Raw genomic sequence first — 19,217 nt, 5'->3', positions numbered from 1 at the left:
GCGTTACCGTAAAGCTCGATTCTCGAGCAGGCCCTTCGGGCCTGCTCTTCGAGCTCGCTATAAAATTGACATATTTCTAATGGCTGCATCACACATAAAGACCCAATTTTAAATGTCTGCAACTTAAATTTTCTTGAAGTATATTGTCAGTGCTGAATAAAAATCAAAAGAAAAGTGGAGGTCATGTTTGATACAATACAATACAATACAATACAATAAGTTTTATTTCAAGTCGGCAAGACACAAACATATGAAACATAAGCTCTGATGAGCTTTTTAACCGACCATTAACAAATATATCGACGCCCCAGAATTAGAAGGGCGTAAGTGGAAAATCATAGTTTTCGGCAAAACGAAAAAAACTGTCTATGACAGATACGCCCTTCTAATTCTAAGGGCGTAAGTGGACTTTTCTGGTACAGCAATTAAGTGCAGATACGCCCTTCTATTACTAGGATTCTGAAAAACTTTTCACTTACGCCCTTTTAATATTGGTGAATTTGGTCAACACAGCAGTTTGTGACGAAATTTTTTTTTTACAGAATTATGCCCCTTGGTGTGTAGTTTCAAAAAATGTATGATTCATAAAAGGGCTTAACTAACACTTACGCCCTTCTAATTCTGGGGCGTCGATATATGAGGTCAACAAGAATATAAATAGCTGTAAAAGAAAATGTTATATATCTAAAAAGCACACAAATTAAGCACATCTAAAGCTGTGGAAAAGCTGCTGATCCTGACAATAGGCCTAAAAACTTCTATAAGAACTTCATGTAAATAAAAAACTGAATTAGCAAAACGAGCACAAAAAGTGCGACAGAAAAGAAAAATGGTTTTAGAAAATCAATTATCCCCTCAAATCAGATTTGAAAGGAACTGATCAGCAACTTTCTCACAGAGAGCAAACACATTGAATATAATATTAAGGAACATGGTTAAACAATCAGTGAAATCATATAAAACAATGCGACACTTATAAAAACAGAAAGGATATTATGAGGACATGCAATAAGTTACCATGCATAAAATAAATGTAGTTGCTGACTGCAAAGTTGCTCTAACTATCACAAAAGCAAGCACAATATAAAAATAATAAGCACAAAATGATATGCAAAACTCATGAAAGAAAAATATTTTCAGTAGAACACACAAACTGCAAAATCAGCTGAAAATGATTCCCCAAATTCTAGTGGTGGTGTATGATCTAAGTATCTACAACAAATTCTGTCATTTATTATTTCATTATGAAAATGCTGCATACATGTCAAGCATAGATCTGTAATGTGATTTCAGCAAAACAAAATGCAAGAAGACACGGAAATTAGCTCTACAGAGCACAAAAAAAAAAAAAAAAATTGAATCCGCTATTATGCGACTACCATTTTTTCTCACCATTTTCCTATTTAGTGCCTGTATGCCAAATTAAAAAATATTTATCGGATTGCGTCTTCTTCTTTTAAAAATCTACATGCCTCAAACTGAGTATTCTCGAAATATGTCTTTATACATGGGTTTCAGTTAAGGACAACGTAGTGCAATTAAAATGGAAGGCTGGTGCGCCATGCTAATTACCAAATGCTAATTTAAGTGACAAGTAGTTAATGCAAAATGCTATTTGCCATATACTGAATGTAAATTATTGACTGTCAAACGGTTATTGTCAGACGATAAATGCTAATTGTTAATTGAGAAATGCGAAACAATAAATGCCAAATGCTTATTGCTTATTGATAACAGCTGAATACGTCAGTGTGTGAAAGCATCCTTTAAATAGTCATTGGCCTTTGTTGCATTTCTTTGTCCTCATTAAAAACTTTTTAGCAAACAGTTTCAGTTCAATGTTCTTTTGGCATACAGGACATGTTATTGTTTCAAACTGGTAGAATATTAAATGCATTCAAATAAATAAAAGTTAAATTCATAAGGCTAAGAGTCTGAAATCATAAATTCTATTATTCATAAATTTAAATAAAGTGATGATTAGCATGTATATTTTAGCAATAGTTATTAGCTATTTGACATTTAGCATTAAGTACATGGCATAAAGAATTTGGTACATAGCATTTAGCATTAAGGTATTGGCATTTAGCATTAAATAATTGACATTTGGCAATTAGCATGGCGCATCGACCTTACCATAGAAGGTCAGTGTGCCATGCTAATTGTCAAATGCTAACTGCTAATTGGCAAATGCGAAACAATAAATGCAAAATGATAATATATCTGTACATGAATGCATTCTTTAAATAGACATTTTCCTTCATTATGTAACTTTGTCTCTGTTAAACATTTCAGAGTAACTGTTTCAGTCCCATGTTGCCAGGATCGGTAGAACATATGTTATTGCTTCAAATCAGGCCAGTAGGTATCTCTTTTGTATGGAAATTCAGTGTACCATGCTAAATGTCAAATGCTAAATGAAAAATATTTAATGCTAAATGACAATTACTTAAATGTTACTTTTAATTATGCGAAAACATGTAATATTCTGTAATAACATGCTCTAGCAGTCATAGGAACATGGGACCGAAACTGTTAACACTGAAATGTTTAGGAAAACGTTTTTTTTTATAAGGACAAAGTTATGAAACAAAGGCTAATGATTATTTAAAGGATTAAGTCATCAGCCCTTTATTTAAAAAAGAACATTTAGCAATATATAAAGCACTTGGCATTAATTGATTTGCATTTCGCAATTAACAATTAGCATTTATCGTTTGACAATAACCATTTGACAGTCAAAATATGATGATAAGCATGTAGCAAACAGCTTTTTGCAAATTTTTTGTTCATTTCATTTATCTTTACACAGCCGTAATATAAATACTTTTCTGCACATTTTCACTGCTTTCTTGGGGTTGAATTTTACCAAAATATTTTAAATCAGAAATATCAAATATGATTTGATGTTTTTATTTACTAGTATACCATACATATATTTACTTCATTGTAATAGCAGTATAGCAAACTAAAGGATTTTGAAAGAAAAAAGTTGAAAATGTCATCGTCATCATCATCATCATCATTATGTTAATTTATTGCGACTAGGGTCTTTAACTGTTTAAGTACTTTTGTCTTAAGTCTTTTTGTTGAATGAAAGTAATATAGATTATTTTTTCATATCAAATTTCAAAGGAACTGAACCGAAACTTTCAAAATTTCCCCCTTTGTTTTAATAACAATAAAAAAGGTTTTAACCATTTTAAACATGATTATTAAACTTTTAATCAATAAAGACAAAACGTCACATTGTTTCAAAAGTACCATGTCGACGAACGAGTTGTTTGAAAACAGTATGGCTGCCTTTATTTATTTTCACGAATTGATGAAAAATGTACAATTTATTTAGATCTCTACTAAACTAATGATAAACGTGAATATGAAAGAGGTATTAATTATAGGAGCTGTCTTTATTTTGAAAGGTAAATATGCTATTTAAATTCTTTATAATCCCATAAGCTGTTATGAATCATTTATTATAAATAAATAATTAAACCAAATGATAAATAAATAAACATAAATAGATAAATAAATAACTGATACGTTTTAATAACAATAGGCAACTCCATTGTCCCAAACAATTCTCTTACACTCTAGGTTCTCTACATTATGTAATGAAACGGTAAGTTTGCAAAGAAAGGTTATGATTTAATTGTCTTGGCTGAATAAACAATGTCGGAATTCGGATAATACACCTGAGAGGTCAGAAGAGGCGAGTGAAACACCTTTGGCCAAAATGGTCAAGAAGACCACGAACATTGGAGAGATCGATTTACGTCTCAAAGCTAACTTGATGCCGCGAAATATTCTCTAAAACTTAGCTGGAACATAAAAAGTGTTGATTTAAAGCCATAAATTTTTAATCGATATTTCACACATTTTCATTTATGTTTAGTCAGTGGACAGTGTACGTTTCCATCTCCATGGGTAAGTTCAACATGGCTAGACAACACACGTGGTACACTCACATTTGGCACAACGACTATGACCGGCTGGAGTATCACAGTATACAATCAGCAAATCAACTCGTGGCAGTGTGTGGACAGTTCAAGTTCTACAACACTGGTTTTGAGGTAAGAACCTTAAACTAAAAGGGAAAATAAGTAGAAGACAAAATAGCTTAAACTTAATCTTTTATAATCTTAAAATGAATATCAAATAAGACATAGAAAAGAAGATAAATTCACGCAATTAACCCTTATGAAGCGTCAAGTGTTTACCACATATTACCACCTCTTACGAGCAACTCGGTCAAAACTAGTCTGAGTGCGTTGAGCTCTGTGCTTTCAATAGATTTAATGAACAAACAATATTCTTTGAACAGCTTTCTTCCATTTAAAGTTACCACTGAAAACAAGCTGTAACTTAAGTCAGTTTCATCAATTTATCTAATAATATGTTTTCAGATCCACCCAGTCCGTATCATATAGTTCAACGACGTTTTATGCATTTTTGTGTATGGAACTTACACAGCTTTCTGCAAATTCATATAGCTATGTACAACAACAAGGTAAGTTAACACAATGCATATGAATACATTTGTATCAAAATGAAACTGTATGAGAACTATGATAAATATAAAGGCTTTTAATAAAATCTGTGAAAAACGTCTGTTTCAACTAATTATTAGATTGACTTTTTTTTGGCATGAATGCAGAAAGTCTCCTCTTACTTTATACTCGGTGTTATATTTTCTGGTATTTTGGGATCATGTGGTCCATTAAAATTTTAGTATGATAGAATTCCGTCTAAGCCAGTGCTAATGGGGCGTAAGGGGTGTTTCACATTATATTACCGCTCATGAAAGGACTCGATCAAATCGAGTCTGCTATTCTGGTTGCGTCCTGTACTTCCAAAGGGTCTTCCTACATATTTCATTTCTCCGATTTCAGCCCAACAACAGAATGCAGGCAACGAACGGCTGTGGTTCTCGCAGGACAGCACATTATCTACAGTTTCAACAATATGCAGTTCATCCGCCAGTATTCCGACCTTAGAATTTCACGTTCTTGTTAAACAAGGCAAGTTCCGAATGTATCATCACTCCTACACTTCCATTAAAATATATTATTATTATTATTGTTGTTATCATTATTATTATTATTCGGTCGTCGTTTTTCAGTGCATTTACGTTTGACCTCACTTTACCGTCTTTATTGTACATTTCTCAGGTACTAATTGTAACTAGCATTTTAGTCTGTAGAGATGGACATTGTAAAATATTTCGCCTCAGTAAATCTATTTTGAAATCTTAATACAAAACCCTGCATAATTGTAGAATTTATTCAAAGCAGAAAGCTACCCTAAATGACTAAAAAATTGCCCGAAGAAATGCTCGGGGACATCAACGGTATTCTTCCATCATTAAATTTGGTAAGTCCTGAGTAGTTCTGACTCAGAATGCAACAAATCCAAAGTAGTTAAAACACGATATCGTATGGTCTTAGTTATTTTGTTAATTCAAATGAGAGAAAACAATGTCATCTTTTATTTCTTAAAAAGAGAGTTTTGTATTTGATTCGTTTGAGATGACTCAAGGTTCTATTGGGTTTCTTAACCAACTGTCTGCAAAATGCCATGCATAAAACTAATTATAATCATGAACCTTTCAAAGGAATGGGTGACTCGGCAGCAATAACTTTCCCCAACAATTTGCTGTTTTCTGGGGACTATAAATACATGGCTAGTGATGGTACAGTCGCATGTGACAACACCTCAGACACAGTGGACATGTGTACAGACACCAAGGCATTGTCCTTCAATAACTATACTAATTGCCAGCAAGAAATAGCATATTCTGGTAAGGAAAAATACATTTTCAACATGTTACTCAAACTTTGTGAAAATACCAAACACATTATTTATTTCATTCCATAATTTCTAGATGTTACTATAATAACTTTTGAACATGTATATGTACAGGTACATGAAACGAGTTCTAAATAAATGTGTCATATATGCATAGAAGTGTAGTTATAAAATATAAAATATGTGTAAATGGCCACAATCCCATACGTTTTGTTATGAATATAAAATGAGCCGCACCATGAGAAAACCAACATAGTGTGTTTGCGACCAGCATGGATCTAGACCAGCCTGCGCATCCGCGCAGTCTGGTCAGGATCCATGCTGTTTGATGACGGTTTCTCTAATTGCAATAGGCTTTGAAAGCGAACAGCATGGATCCTGACCAGACTGCGCGGATGCGCAGGCTTGGCTCGATCCATGCTGGTCGCAAACGCACTATGTTGGTTTTCTCATGGTGCGGCTCAAACACATTTTTGTGTATATCATTTTCTGTTAAATTCATATTTTTCTCATGTATCTGTCATAGGTTTGAATATTTCATTAGCATAGTAGAAAGTTTTAGTAAATCTTTTGTTTTGGCTGCCTCCCTTTACAGCACTGACTTTAAGTTTATTTGTAATATTTAAACTAATGTAGTGTTTAATTATGCATTTTCTGTATTTGGAGAGATGCTTCATACGTTTTGAACACGAAAGTAAAAGCCTTATTGAACTTAAATTATTTACATGATTTAGAATATTTTCAATATACCCTTTTTATCAAATGCATAAATATTGTATACTACCTTTTATAAATCTTTTACATACATTTTTGTATAAAAAAGCCATTGGGTTTCAGCTAGAAAAGCGGTTGAGTTTCAGATGGAAACGCGATTGAGTTTCAGCTAAAAAAGCAATTGAGTTTCAGCCAGAAAATACAATACAAAATACAATACAAAATACAATACAATACAAATAACACTTATACAGCGCAAAATATGAATATGCATATTATAAGCTTCTAACGCGCTTTACAAAGTCTGGTCCCCTGTACATCAACCCAAAAGAAAAGCAGTGGAGTTTCAGCTAGTTTTAGATCATAACATTCACTTCTATTATTCGTAATGAAATCAACTGTAATTTGCCCTTTTCAGCTGGTGGTGAACTATGGTGTGTTGCTACGGCCTCTTTGAGTAGTTACGATTGTGCAGTTGTCTTCAACCGAGACGCAACGATTTCCGGCACAGCTTCACAGTTCGCATGTTTGGTATGTTCCACTAAAAACCCCAAAAGTTCCTATTTTACCTAATCCCGCAAACGACGTTAGATGAACGAAATATAGTTTATACATAATTTATTTTAGGTCGATTGTGAAGGAAGTTCTACAACTTACATTAATCACTCTCGACACATCATTCCTGATGAAATCCATCGCCACGAGGGTATGAGAGAAGAGGCCAGTTTCCCTTTTTTAATGTTGAGCGCCAAGCAAGGGAGCTACGTACCATTTTTCACGTCTTTGGTACGACGCGGCCGGGGATCGAACCCACGACCCCCGCACTCGAAGCGGACGCTCTACCACTACGTTATCGAGGCGGTTGTATATTTCGTATATTTCATGAACGAAATATACGTCGTAATGTTCACATCCCAGGTACTTTAGTTCGTTTAAAGACCTCAGTTGCTGTACAATACCGGCGTACTAATTTTGCGGTCTTGTAGTGCTCAGGTTTAACTCAATAGGCCATACTTTTATTTATTTGTTGATAACTATGTCACATATTTCACATAGCTTTTTTTCTGTTTCACTCCTGTCTGCAACCACGCAAGAATTAAGGCCTGGTATCCTGGTATTCTAGTTAAGCCAAGTGTCTTTATAGTACTTTGGTTCATATTTTTAAACATTAGAACATGATATGTGTATAGTTCGATGTTCCAATGGTAGTTCAATATTTGTAATGTCTGGACCAGGCACTAAGCAGTTATCCTACCATTTTCATGCCAATATATGTTCATATTTCAGTGTTCGGACGGTAGTTCAGTATCTGTAGTGTCAGGAAACTGTACTTCAGACCAGACACCAAGCAGTTATCCCACAGCTGCTGATGGCACGACGGTGATAGGATACCGGCTGACCATTGAATCCGTTTATGGTATGAATTCTGAATCGAAAATATGTTGTTCTACAGAATTAAATATTCTCGCATGAAGTCTAATATGCAAAAGTAAAGACAATACCTACCTCTTTTCACGTCATTACATTTTGTACTTATAAGAGTATTTCTTGTTGTAATAATAGTTTTTTACCTTTAATGTTGATCAGTTTATGTAAAAATGTAGAATTTGAATGCGTTATAATTGTTATTCTTTTTTTTTCAGTAAACTGTGGTAAGTTACTAGAATGCACCTTCTGAATATGTGTTAATACTGATTGCAAATTATTATTTTTGTAAGTTAAAATGTACATAAACGATTCGATGATATTTGTTAAAAAGTACACGTACTTAAAAGAACATATTAATCTGTTCAGAAAATTCAATTTTAGCATTAAGTAACTTCTGTATGTATGGAGAAAATATTTTTTTTGAGGAATGTGATATAACAGCGATCGTCATTGAAATATACATGTATATTACTGTAAACTACATCTGGTAATTTCGGAGAGGAAAATGCAAAATGAGTAGAATGCGATTGAACCATTAAAACATGATAAAGGAAGACATTTTGTTTGTTTATCATGTAGCATGAAAATAATTGCTTACTTTTTGCTATTGACTGCGCCACCTGCTAAATATACTACATCTGAAGTTCCATCGGGGAAAGAAACTTATATCTTTGACTGAAATAAACCCTTTATACATTTTCTGTTTATGTGAGAGGTAGATAAACACAGAACATAGTTTGGTATGATGTCTTGTTTTTGGATATTAAATTTATGTAGTGCTATTTTCTATTTTTCAAGCTCCGACTACGACGACGACGACGACGACGACGGGAAGCAGCGGTCTCAATGGCGGGGTTATCGCCGCAGTTGTCATCAGTATTATTCTCATCATCGTCATCATCTTTGTCAGTATCTGCTTGTACAAACATGGGTATTGTGTAATTATTTGTTATCAACTAAAAAGGTGTCTTGAGAGAACCTGTTGCTGTGAGAAAATCCCTTGCTGGACAACCTGCCGAAATAAAGTATGTGTTTGCTGTAAGAACAAAGTAGATGGAGCAGAAGCCGAAAAGCCGATGCTTACAAGTAAGTATTTGAATATATCAAAGAGCGCTATATTGTTTATTATCTGATTACAGAAAAGAATTGGATAGTAACTCAGCAATAGCAACAGACAAGAGATGGTTTACATGTATCTTTAGTTATAATACCAATTCTAATTTGAAAAATAAATGTACATCTTCATTAATTTGACGTCATTTGGCGTTATACAGGCACCAAGCGAGTGCTATTACGTTTGATCTACTATTTCATATAGAATAGGTTTCAGAATCGAAAGGATATTTACAAAATGCTAAAGGACATACATGTATTATATCATTATACCTGAAATTATTATTATTATTATTATAGCACTTTTAAATTCCGTTGTGTGACATATGATATGACACTCTGATGCATTTAACAAAAATTTAAAAACAAATTACCAGACGGGATTGGACCTCATGTCGAGACTATAAACGAAACTTCAAGAAGACCAAGGCTGCAAAAAGACAAAACTTCAATGAGTGCAATTACACGCTCTTCGTCTATGGCAGTCACCAGGGAGAAAAGCGAACTGGAAACGTCTCTACAAAGACAGACCACAGCAACAAGTATAGGCCTGGAACTGAAGTCGGAGAGGCCGTCATCTTTACATCAGATCAAAGTCAAATCCCAAAATGAGGAGGATGAAAAAGAACCAAGGCTTAAAGTTTTGGTAATTATTCTGAATGTCAAAGTCAGTACTTACAATGCACATGTAGGGAAATACAATCACGTTTTACAAAAGCAGATTCTCACCCACAAGTTGACTTCTGTTACGTAAAATGTTGTTGTTAAAAAGTGATTCTGCTTTTGCGACCAGTGCAGATCATGGTCAGCACTGTTCGCTATTCAGTCAGTAAATTTTCAGTGAACACTTTGAATAATAAATGGTACTGGCCAAATTGAACAAAGGACCAGTCCATTTTGAAATTTAGAAGGGTAAATGTTAATTGCGCTGTATCTAAATGAAACACTTATTGGCATATCATTGAAACACAGAATCCCTAAATTAATTAATATATCTGTCTCTGTAACTTAGTGTTTGGGCGCTCGCTTTGAGTGCAGAAGGTCATGGGTTCGCTCCCTGGTCACATCGTACCAAAGACGTGAAAAATGATAATAAAAGTTCCCTTGTGTGGCGCTTGATGAAGTATTAAAAGTTGAAGAACCTGTTTCACGGCCGAACTTCGAAGAATTGGTATATAATGATATTGTTCATCTCATTTCAGGGTCGTAATTTATCACGTTTGGTTTGTTGTCCAGAGAAGAAGGATGATGTTAAAACAGTGACAGTCGGTAAGTTGATTAGCATATTGGGAATTATTTCTGATGATAACACCAGGGTAGTAAACTATTGACTTTTTATATTAAAATAACTCATTTAGAGAAGAGAAACAAAAGTTTGAAATAACAGGTAGAAAACAAATGTTCTCAACAGAAATAAGTCACCAACGGTAGGAACAAATCATTTCTTCAGTCTTCAAAGCACTCTCCACCGATAATTTCGTTTGTCAGATGTAGTAAATAAAACTTAATATAAAGGAATTGATTCAGAAAATCTCTCAAAGCATACTAGTAGTAATCTGTAAAATATGTAGAGTGTTCCTATTGCTTTATATAGTCATATAATAATATGATATCGAAAAGAAGGAATTTAGGAGTTCGTTATATGATATCGACGAAAATTATATTGATTTATGATTATTTATATTTCATAGACATTGGAAAGAAAAACTTATGTAGTGCACATGTTGAGTCATTTGCTATAACGCTTTTCGATATTCTAGTTTTGTTTAAGTCAAGATATCTCTATCAATTAGGGTATTTTCAGTATCATTATAATTACGCTTTCTTTGCAGTCGAACCTACAGAAAAGCCATCATCACCCTTAAAGGAGAAACCTGCAAAGGGCGCGGTTAAAAAGGGCGCGAAAGTGAAAGGAGGCAAAGGAAAAGGAAAAGGTGGGAAAGGTAAAGGAGGAAAAGACGGAGGAAAAGACGAGAAAAATGAAGGTAAAGCTGAAGAGAAAGGAGTGACAGCAGAAGAAAAAGGAGATAAAACGGAAAGAAAAGGAGGGGAAAGCAAAGAAGAAAAAGGAGAAGATACAGGTGAGAAAGGCGAAGGTATAGCAAAAGGAAAAGGTGGAGAAAAGGGAGGTAAAACAGGAGGAAAAAAAGGGAAGAAGGAGAAGAAATTGAAAGATCTACCGGATGATACAGCAAGGAGCGATGAAGATACCTTAACAGAAGGTATAAAGCATTAAATTATATAGAGATATCAATCACGATTTGAAAAAAGGTAAATTGATTACTTGTCAATTTGAATTCCAACTCTCTCTTGTATCTGATGCTGTTAATATTTTACTCTAGACATATATATCTGTTCCATAGTAATGAAATTAATTTGAACGCCGTGAATTATAGCTTGTGGTAGATATTTTCTTCATAAACCCTTAAGCGATAAGTCAGTGCCGTAGGCAGTTAACCGAGGCAATCTACGGGGATGCGGGGGCACCCCCCCCCCCACCGGAATATTTTCCCCATGACGTCTCTGGTGCGTTCTGGGGCCACTCTCTAACTGTGTTACATCACAGTAAAAATCGATCTTTAAACCCTATTTATTTCAGTTATTTTCATATTTTAAGAAAAAATTATATTGATACTTTGTATTTGTAAGGATAATTGGGGATTTATCCTAGTCTATGGTCGGATACAATCATTTTTGTAATTGAAAGGCATTAAAATCAGAAAGCCATCAGTAAAGAATACAACAACTTGCTATTTATGAGTTTACTAGCAGTTTATTAGTTTATAGCCCGAGATGGGATAGGTACGGGAGAGGGCTGGGGGCTCTGTCCGTGTTGGGGTTGGAGTCAGGGGGTCTCCCCCTAGAAAGTTTTGAATTACAAGTATGAAATGGTGGCCTCTGGTGTTTTTTATTTTTATTCTGAGGTACTGAATGGGGTAACCCCTTCATTTTAGGGGGTCAGGGGGCACTATTCCTAGGAAATTTTGAAATACAGATACGAAATGATAGCATATATTGCATTTTTGTCTAAATGTTCAGGTACTATAGGGGGAACCCTCTCATTTTACGGGTTCAGGGGGCTCTCTCCCTGGAACATTTTGAAAAACAGGTATGAAATGGTGGCCTCTAGAGAAGGGCGTTTCACCTTCATTTTAGTGGGGTCAGGGGACTCTCTTCCTAGAAAATCTTAAAATATAGATACGAAATGGTGGCCAATGGTGCATTTTTAGTCTAAATTTTGAGGTACTTTAGGGGGACCCCCTCATTTTAGGGGGTGGGGGTGGGGTTAGGGGACTCTCGCCCTGGACAAACTTGAAATACAGGTATAAAATGGTGACATCTGGTCCATTTTTAGGTCTAAATTTTAAGGTATGAAAGGGGTTTCCCGTCATTTTTGTGGGGTCAGGGATCTCTTCCTGGAAAATGTTGAAAATAAAGATACGAAATGGTAGCCTATGGTGAATTGTTTGGCTTAAATTTTGAGGTACTTTAGGGGGAACCCTCTCATTTTAGGGGAGTCAGGCGGCTGTCGCCCTGGAAAAATTTGAAATACATATACGAAATGTGGGGCTTATGGTGTACTGTTTGGTCTAAATTTTGAGGCACTGTAGGGGTTTTCCCCGTCATTTTTGTGGGGCCAGGGGCTCTCTTCCTTGAACATTTTGAAATACAGATACAAAATGGTGGCCTATGGTGCACTGTTTGGTCTAAATTTTGAAGTACTGTGGGGGAACCCCCTCATTTTAGGGGTGTGTGTGTGTGGGGGGGGGGGGGGGGGGGCAGGGGGGCTCTCGTCCTGGAAGAAAATAGAAATACAGGTATGGAATTGTGGCCTCTGGTGCAATTCTTTTGGTCTAAATTTAAGGTATGGGAGGGAGTTTCCCCCTCATTTTAGTCGGGTCAGGGCGCTCTTCCCTTGGAAAATTTTGAAATATCGATATGAAATAGTGGCCTTTGGTGCTCTTTGGGGATTAAATTTAATAATTATAATAAATAATTGAGTGAAATTTTGTTGAGTTTTGGTCAATTCTCAGTCAACTTGGTTTGGGGAGTGGGGGGAAGGCACAGGCTTCCTCGGTCCGGACCCTGGATCCGGACCGGGCAAGGCTATCAATATGACTGCTAGGATTTCTACCTCGCCTTGCCTCAATAATGTCATGAGGCAAATGATATTCTGATATATTCTAATGATATTAAATAAACATTTTTGGACTTTTGTGACTGAATTTTTCATCAGAGGAAAATGCCTACTTTTTACTTTTTTGGCTCCTCAAATTTTAACCGAGGCAACTGCCTCGGTTTGCCTCAGCGTGGCTACGGTGCTGATTAGTGTTGTTTTACTTTTTTCTCCTTTCGCAATATGGAGTTCACTTAACATATGTGTAATAGAAATTCCGCTTAAGGTGGAATGCGCCTAATTTGAAGTTCTTGGGTTCCGTTTCGAAATTTTGTTTAATGTAAAATTCAGCATATTCATCATAGAATGCGTATTTTACTTTTTTGATATTTCTGTAAATTTTTTCTCTACAAACCTTCAAACACGACTATTGACGTCCATTTTTGATGAACCGTTACTTCACGTCCGTCAGACTATTTTCTTAAATCGTTCTGTTCAGTCAACAAGTATCGATTTGCTTGTTTCTCACCATATTTTCATTTAAAAATGTCTTTGAAATGGTGTATAATTTGTGGAAATCATTTTAAAATATAACGTTTAGTTGTCTCATGTAAAACCCAAACGATAGACTTTAACATAAACTAACATGATCATGAAAACTTTATTTTTTGTCGATTGAAGGAAAAAAATTATGGGGTCACCGAATTCATTTTCGCGTAAAATTACGTTACGCTACCCCTACCCCCAAATAACAACAGAGCTTAGTTTGGCTGTTTTTCTGATATATCTCTTTTCAAATCTTAGTATTTTACATTCTCATTCATCAGTTGTTCACTTCAGGCGTGAAACGAATCATGGAACATGAGAAAGAGAGCTTTCCTTTCAAAAGAGGTCCTTATAACTGTAAAATTGGCGACTTCATTGACAAATGGTTTGAATGCAGAATATATAACATACGCCAATACCGTGAATACGACAACTTTTCTTAAAATACTCGTTTATTCGCTTCAAATAAACTTTCTATATGATAAAGCTTAATTTTTCAAATTTTTCTGATTCAAAGTACCAATAAACACGTTTCCGTTGTAAAACACGGCTAACATGAAGAATATTTGCATATGCAATTATTCGCAGCAATTGTGTATATTGTTCGGAGTTTTCACACTTGAAACACAAACAGAAAGCATCATTATTGTACAATAGCATTGATCAGTATTATACAACAGATTCAAATATTCTAAAGGTTGTGATTTCGGACGTATGACCCTTGACTCAACCGCCCCTCCAAGTGAGTAAAGGTTGTTTGTTTCATGTTTTTCTTAATATTACCCTAACTCTCCCTACGCACATCCCAAGGTCTTACATTTTTACTATTTCGTTTATTACTTCACCACCCTAGTTCGCATAATTTGATGGCGGAATTTGGTTTTACGGGTCAGAGTTAATTTTTCATTATTTTGAAATTTTATACCACAGACGCTATTGGAAATAAATCATAACTTCTACGAGTTCAGTATTCATGATATAAGAGAGGTTTCGTTGAGTTACAGCGAGTGTCAGTCACAACCGTTGCTTTCTTTCTTTCTTTCTTTTACCCGATCCGCTTAGCTCAGTAGGAGTGCAGATCTGTGGATCGCGAGTTCGGTCCCCGGGTAGGGCATGCCGATTTGATAGAAGGCACGTGTCCGAAATCATTCGTCCTCCACTTCTGATTTATGTGGTGAAGATAGAATTTATTTGTTGAGAATACAGAATCCAGGAAAACTGGTTAGGTTAACTGCCCACAGTAACGTAGAAAAACAGAGCTAAACCAAAAAAAAAAATCTTTCTTTTTTTTATATCATGGAATGTTTCCTTTACTCGTATTTCTTATGTTTCTAATATTAGGAAACAGCACTATGTACGGAATATGTTTCTATTATGTGTCTATGAATACAAGGATAACATTTGTACACACATCTCCGGAGAGCTAAAACCTCTTTGCAGATGATGGTGTTTCTATCTAGCCAAGTTGCTAAATAAATTAACTTTTTCAGAGCAACAGCCTCCGTAGCTGTTTTCCCGCGGTTATTCAGGAGGATTCACTTTATTCGAAATCAGAGTATCCGACTACTCTCCAAACAATCGAAATATTTCCAAAATGTAAAATTTGTAATGAAGTTAGATAAAATAATGTTTACTCGAATGTTATAATTACATGTACATAAAGGCTGTCTAAATTTTAAAAAGTTGTATTAGTACTTCTTTCCGAGTTATGTTAAAATGAATATTTCTCATTTTCACCTATGTTTTACTTTTTTCGTACTGTGCCGAGGTTGGCCAGGTTCTGTTTACCCCAGTATTATTTTCTGAAGACTGGTATTTGTTCGAAGCTGCTTCATTAATAATGCACCTATATTAACTAATAAGATATTTATGGCATATTATATTTATAATGTAGGCCTATATTTGTTTGCCTCAGTTCTATTAGCGGCATATGATGGAATTATATACTGGTACTAGTTAAAATTAAAAGGCTGAGATAATTCAAATAAAGGATTTTTACTATATTCTGTCGTGCTTTTTTAAAAATTTATTTTTGTAAATGTTAACAATGTAATGTGCATCGATACATGAGTTTTCATGTATTATTATTAACTTGCGAGATAAATAATTTCACTTGTAACGTTGAATGAAATCATTAATAGTTGTAAAGGCCTCTTTTGATTAAATTCTACTTATTTGAGTGAGAGTTATCAGAGATATAAACACGAATTGAGTTTTGTACTAATTGATCACGAGAATCATAAAATCCACTGAATTACGCATTTTTTTAGTAGAGTAATGTAATTCAGCGCAAAGGGTAACGGGATGTTGCTTTTGTCGCATTCTCATATATCAAATGTAATCTAAACATTAAAATCTGAGTTCTACACAGAAATTATTTCGCTAATGTAACAGAGTTTTAAAGGCTATTTTGATTTAATTTTACTAGGAAAAATAAAATAGTAGAGTTTATCCTAAAAGGAGATACAAGAAAACATACTCAATTGCGCTATCTTGTGATTTTGGGGGTAGGGGTAGCGTAACGTAATTTTACGCGAAAACGAATTCGGTGACCCCATAATTTTATTCCATCAATCGACAGAAAATAAAGTTTTCATGATTATGTTAGTTTTTTGTCAAATTCTATCGTTTGGGTTTTACATAAGACAAGATTAACGCAAACATTTTATTCAAAACTAAACGTTATATTTGTCGCTCTGACGTCACTTTAACGTAAATATCTACTTCAACGTTAAAATGATCTCCACACATTTTACACCATTTCAAAGACATTTTTAAATGAAATTATGATGAGAAACAAGCAAATCGATACTTGTTGACTGAACAGAACGATTTAAGAAAACAGTCTGACGGACGTGAAATCATGGTTCATCAAAAATGGACGTCAATGGCCGTGTTTGAAGGTTTGTAGAGAAAAAAGTTACAGAAATATCAAAATAGTAAAATACGCATTCTATGAGGAATATGCTGAATTTTACATTAAACAAAATTTCGAAACGGAACCAAAGAACTTCAAATTAGGCGCATTCCACATTAAGTCGTATTTTGTCGGCATGATGGGTGCCGTACTTTCACTTCCTATGAACCGATAATGAAACTGAGTCTGCGATCTTTTTTGTTTGGCTGCATTCTTTGCTCGCAAAATATATTCTTATAGATTTTATTTATTGAAATAAATTTATTATAATAATAGCTCGATCGGGTATGCTGTATTCGGCTAGAGTTAATTTTGCCAGATCGGATCTCACGAGGCGCACATACCTACAAATCTATTACACATATGTTGAATGTGCTCCATAATCCGAAAGGAGTAGAAAGCAAAACAACACTGACTCCAGGACCCTTTTATTTTATACCTCCACCTTTTTGTTTGTTGTTTCGCTATCGAACGAGATCTTAAATATTTGTCGATGTTAAAATTGAAATGAGTGAAGTATTTGTGAGCGCTATTTTTAGAACTATGTCAGGGCATGCACGTTAAAAGAAAGTAGCCCGACAACATACAATAAAAAAAGTTACAATACGAAATATTTTTCAGCTTGTCCACATTTACTTGTGAAATACAAGTCTTATTTTTGACAGAGTTTATATAGAAAAACCGGTGTGTTTTGATATGTTGTGATTTACCAACTTTTGTAGTTGCAAATATTGAGTTGACAAGAGCGCCAACAAAGATGCAATCTGATCTACGCCTGACAAGTACACCTATTCCAGGGAGTGCGAAAGGTCAGAAAGGTGTGGTCAGCGTACCAGCAGGACTACTTAAACCTCAAGACAAGGTACAAGAATGTATCTCTGGCTTAAACTTAAACTTTAGGACGGCACTGCGACCTCAAAATCATACATGCCTCAATCGTGTGATGGTCAATATTACATACATTACCTTTCTAATATCAGGGTATATCGAACTTAGACTTAACTGATGAGTGCATGCATGTATTGTTCATGTACAATTATCGTTTCTGTTTTTAGGCTGTAAAGCTACTAGAATAACCTGTTGTATATATGTTCTGCTTAACAAAAAAATATTCATATGAATGTTTCATATGATTTTCTTTGCTGTTTCAGAGTACGGAATGGACATTCTTATCCTGCTGTTTCGGCAACAGGTCTCCCCCACCAGCAGAGGAGGAAAAAGTTGAAGGTTCTAAATATTTTTATATTATTCGTTATCAGACGTATGGACGAAAATCTTGATGACGCTTTTTAAAGTAAATTAAAGTATATTGATCATATGACTATATATGACCTATATACGTACAGTGTAACTTCCGAAAACCGGACTTTCTGAAAACCGGAAACCTTTGAAAACCGTACAAAAGTCGAGGTCCAGTTTTTTGTCTGTTCTTATTTTTTATAACATTAACGTGTATATTGACACTGGTATCTACATTTGATTCATTTCAGTACCTGCTGCTCCTGTTCCTAGTAAAAAGAAAGTCGGTGCTAAGACAGCTGCCAAAGGTAAAGGCGGAGGAAAGAAAGATGGTGGGGGACCCAAGAAAACTGGAAAGAAAGGTGGTGGTGGTGGTAAAGGAGGCGGTAAGAAAAAGGATGTGAATGAAAATGACCTAATTGAAAGAGACCTTACAGATGAGCAACCAGCTCTAGATAGAGCCAAGACAATGCCTGAAAGAGAGAAAACAGCACTGAATCTGCAAGACGCAGAGAAAGTTAAAGTTGCTGTTTATATTCCTACTGATAAAACTAATTTACAGTTGAAGGACACGGTAATAAACGGCCAACCTAAATTAGAAAAATCAAAAACAGATGTAGGGGTAGTAAGACCACCTTCCTCAAGGCCAGCGTCTTCTGTGAAACAAAAAGGAGGGAAAGGCAAATCTGAAAAGAAAGGAAACAAAAAGGCAAATAAGGGTAAAGAAGCGGGTACAAAATCTTCCAAAGACAAAAAGGGTTCGAAGAAGAAAAAGAAGTGAAAATACTATTAATTCGGGACTGGCAGAACGTTGCTTTTGTATATGACTGAGAAGATACTAAAATGAAGTTATGGAATGCGCTTTGATGTTGAATTGATGTAAGACACGCGAAATATGCATTAAATTGAGAGCAGTAGGCTTTGAAAGAGAGCATGTTTACATTTGTAAATTGTTTCAATATGTAAATACCAAATTCAGTAATATTTAGTATGATTAACTAAACAGCATCAATTCTTGTTATTCTGGACTTACAAAGTCTGGTGAGATCCATTTTTATTTCTTCATATTGACACTGACTTTGTTTTCTAATGTTACGGAATGGCTGGTCGGCGATGGTCAAAACTAAAATGATATATGCTAGCTTTTCGATTCTCCCGCTATAAATATATGGAGACTTGTCATTCAATTATAAAAATTAAATCACCATACACTTTAGAGTTTGAACTTGAATTGTACATACGCCCCGTCTCCTTATGAGCTGGTATTAATCAATGGTGGTAAATACAGAAAACTTGCAGTTCGAATACAAACTCAAAACATACCTACAAGCTGGT

At 34.9% G+C, this 19,217-nt stretch overlaps 2 protein-coding genes across 2 annotated transcripts; both read left to right on the top strand.

Annotated features, from left to right (window-relative positions):
• Positions 1 to 3,259: 3,259 nt before the first annotated feature.
• On the top strand, positions 3,260 to 8,010 carry LOC123558385 (uncharacterized). The gene is made up of 7 exons (XM_053543421.1): positions 3,260 to 3,422; positions 3,896 to 4,073; positions 4,407 to 4,510; positions 4,893 to 5,021; positions 5,615 to 5,800; positions 6,941 to 7,053; positions 7,810 to 8,010. Exons 1-7 carry the CDS (start codon positions 3,365 to 3,367, stop codon positions 7,993 to 7,995), a joined length of 954 nt encoding a protein of 317 aa, XP_053399396.1. The 5' UTR covers positions 3,260 to 3,364; the 3' UTR covers positions 7,996 to 8,010.
• Positions 8,011 to 8,753: 743 nt separating this feature from the next.
• On the top strand, positions 8,754 to 19,098 carry LOC128557014 (ABC transporter F family member 4-like). The gene is made up of 7 exons (XM_053543420.1): positions 8,754 to 9,036; positions 9,441 to 9,709; positions 10,266 to 10,332; positions 10,896 to 11,285; positions 17,366 to 17,505; positions 17,795 to 17,870; positions 18,134 to 19,098. The coding sequence occupies exons 1-7, from the start codon at positions 9,027 to 9,029 to the stop codon at positions 18,661 to 18,663; spliced, it is 1,482 nt and encodes a 493-aa protein (XP_053399395.1). The 5' UTR covers positions 8,754 to 9,026; the 3' UTR covers positions 18,664 to 19,098.
• The last annotated feature ends 119 nt before the right edge of the window (positions 19,099 to 19,217 follow it).

This window comes from Mercenaria mercenaria, chromosome 5 (genome assembly GCF_021730395.1).
Source record: "Mercenaria mercenaria strain notata chromosome 5, MADL_Memer_1, whole genome shotgun sequence".
NCBI lineage: Eukaryota > Metazoa > Mollusca > Bivalvia > Venerida > Veneridae > Mercenaria > Mercenaria mercenaria.
This window is presented reverse-complemented; position numbering and strand designations above follow the sequence as displayed.

Coding starts and splice junctions, on each gene's coding strand:
- LOC123558385 (XM_053543421.1), top strand. CDS start 3,365: ATGATAAACGTGAATATGAAAGAGGTATTAATTATAGGAGCTGTCTTT. Junction 4,074..4,406: donor TCTACAACACTGGTTTTGAG/GTAAGAACCTTA, acceptor ATATGTTTTCAG/ATCCACCCAGTCCGTATCAT. Junction 7,054..7,809: donor CTTCACAGTTCGCATGTTTG/GTATGTTCCACT, acceptor TTCATATTTCAG/TGTTCGGACGGTAGTTCAGT.
- LOC128557014 (XM_053543420.1), top strand. Junction 9,710..10,265: donor AACCAAGGCTTAAAGTTTTG/GTAATTATTCTG, acceptor ATCTCATTTCAG/GGTCGTAATTTATCACGTTT. Junction 10,333..10,895: donor TGTTAAAACAGTGACAGTCG/GTAAGTTGATTA, acceptor CTTTCTTTGCAG/TCGAACCTACAGAAAAGCCA.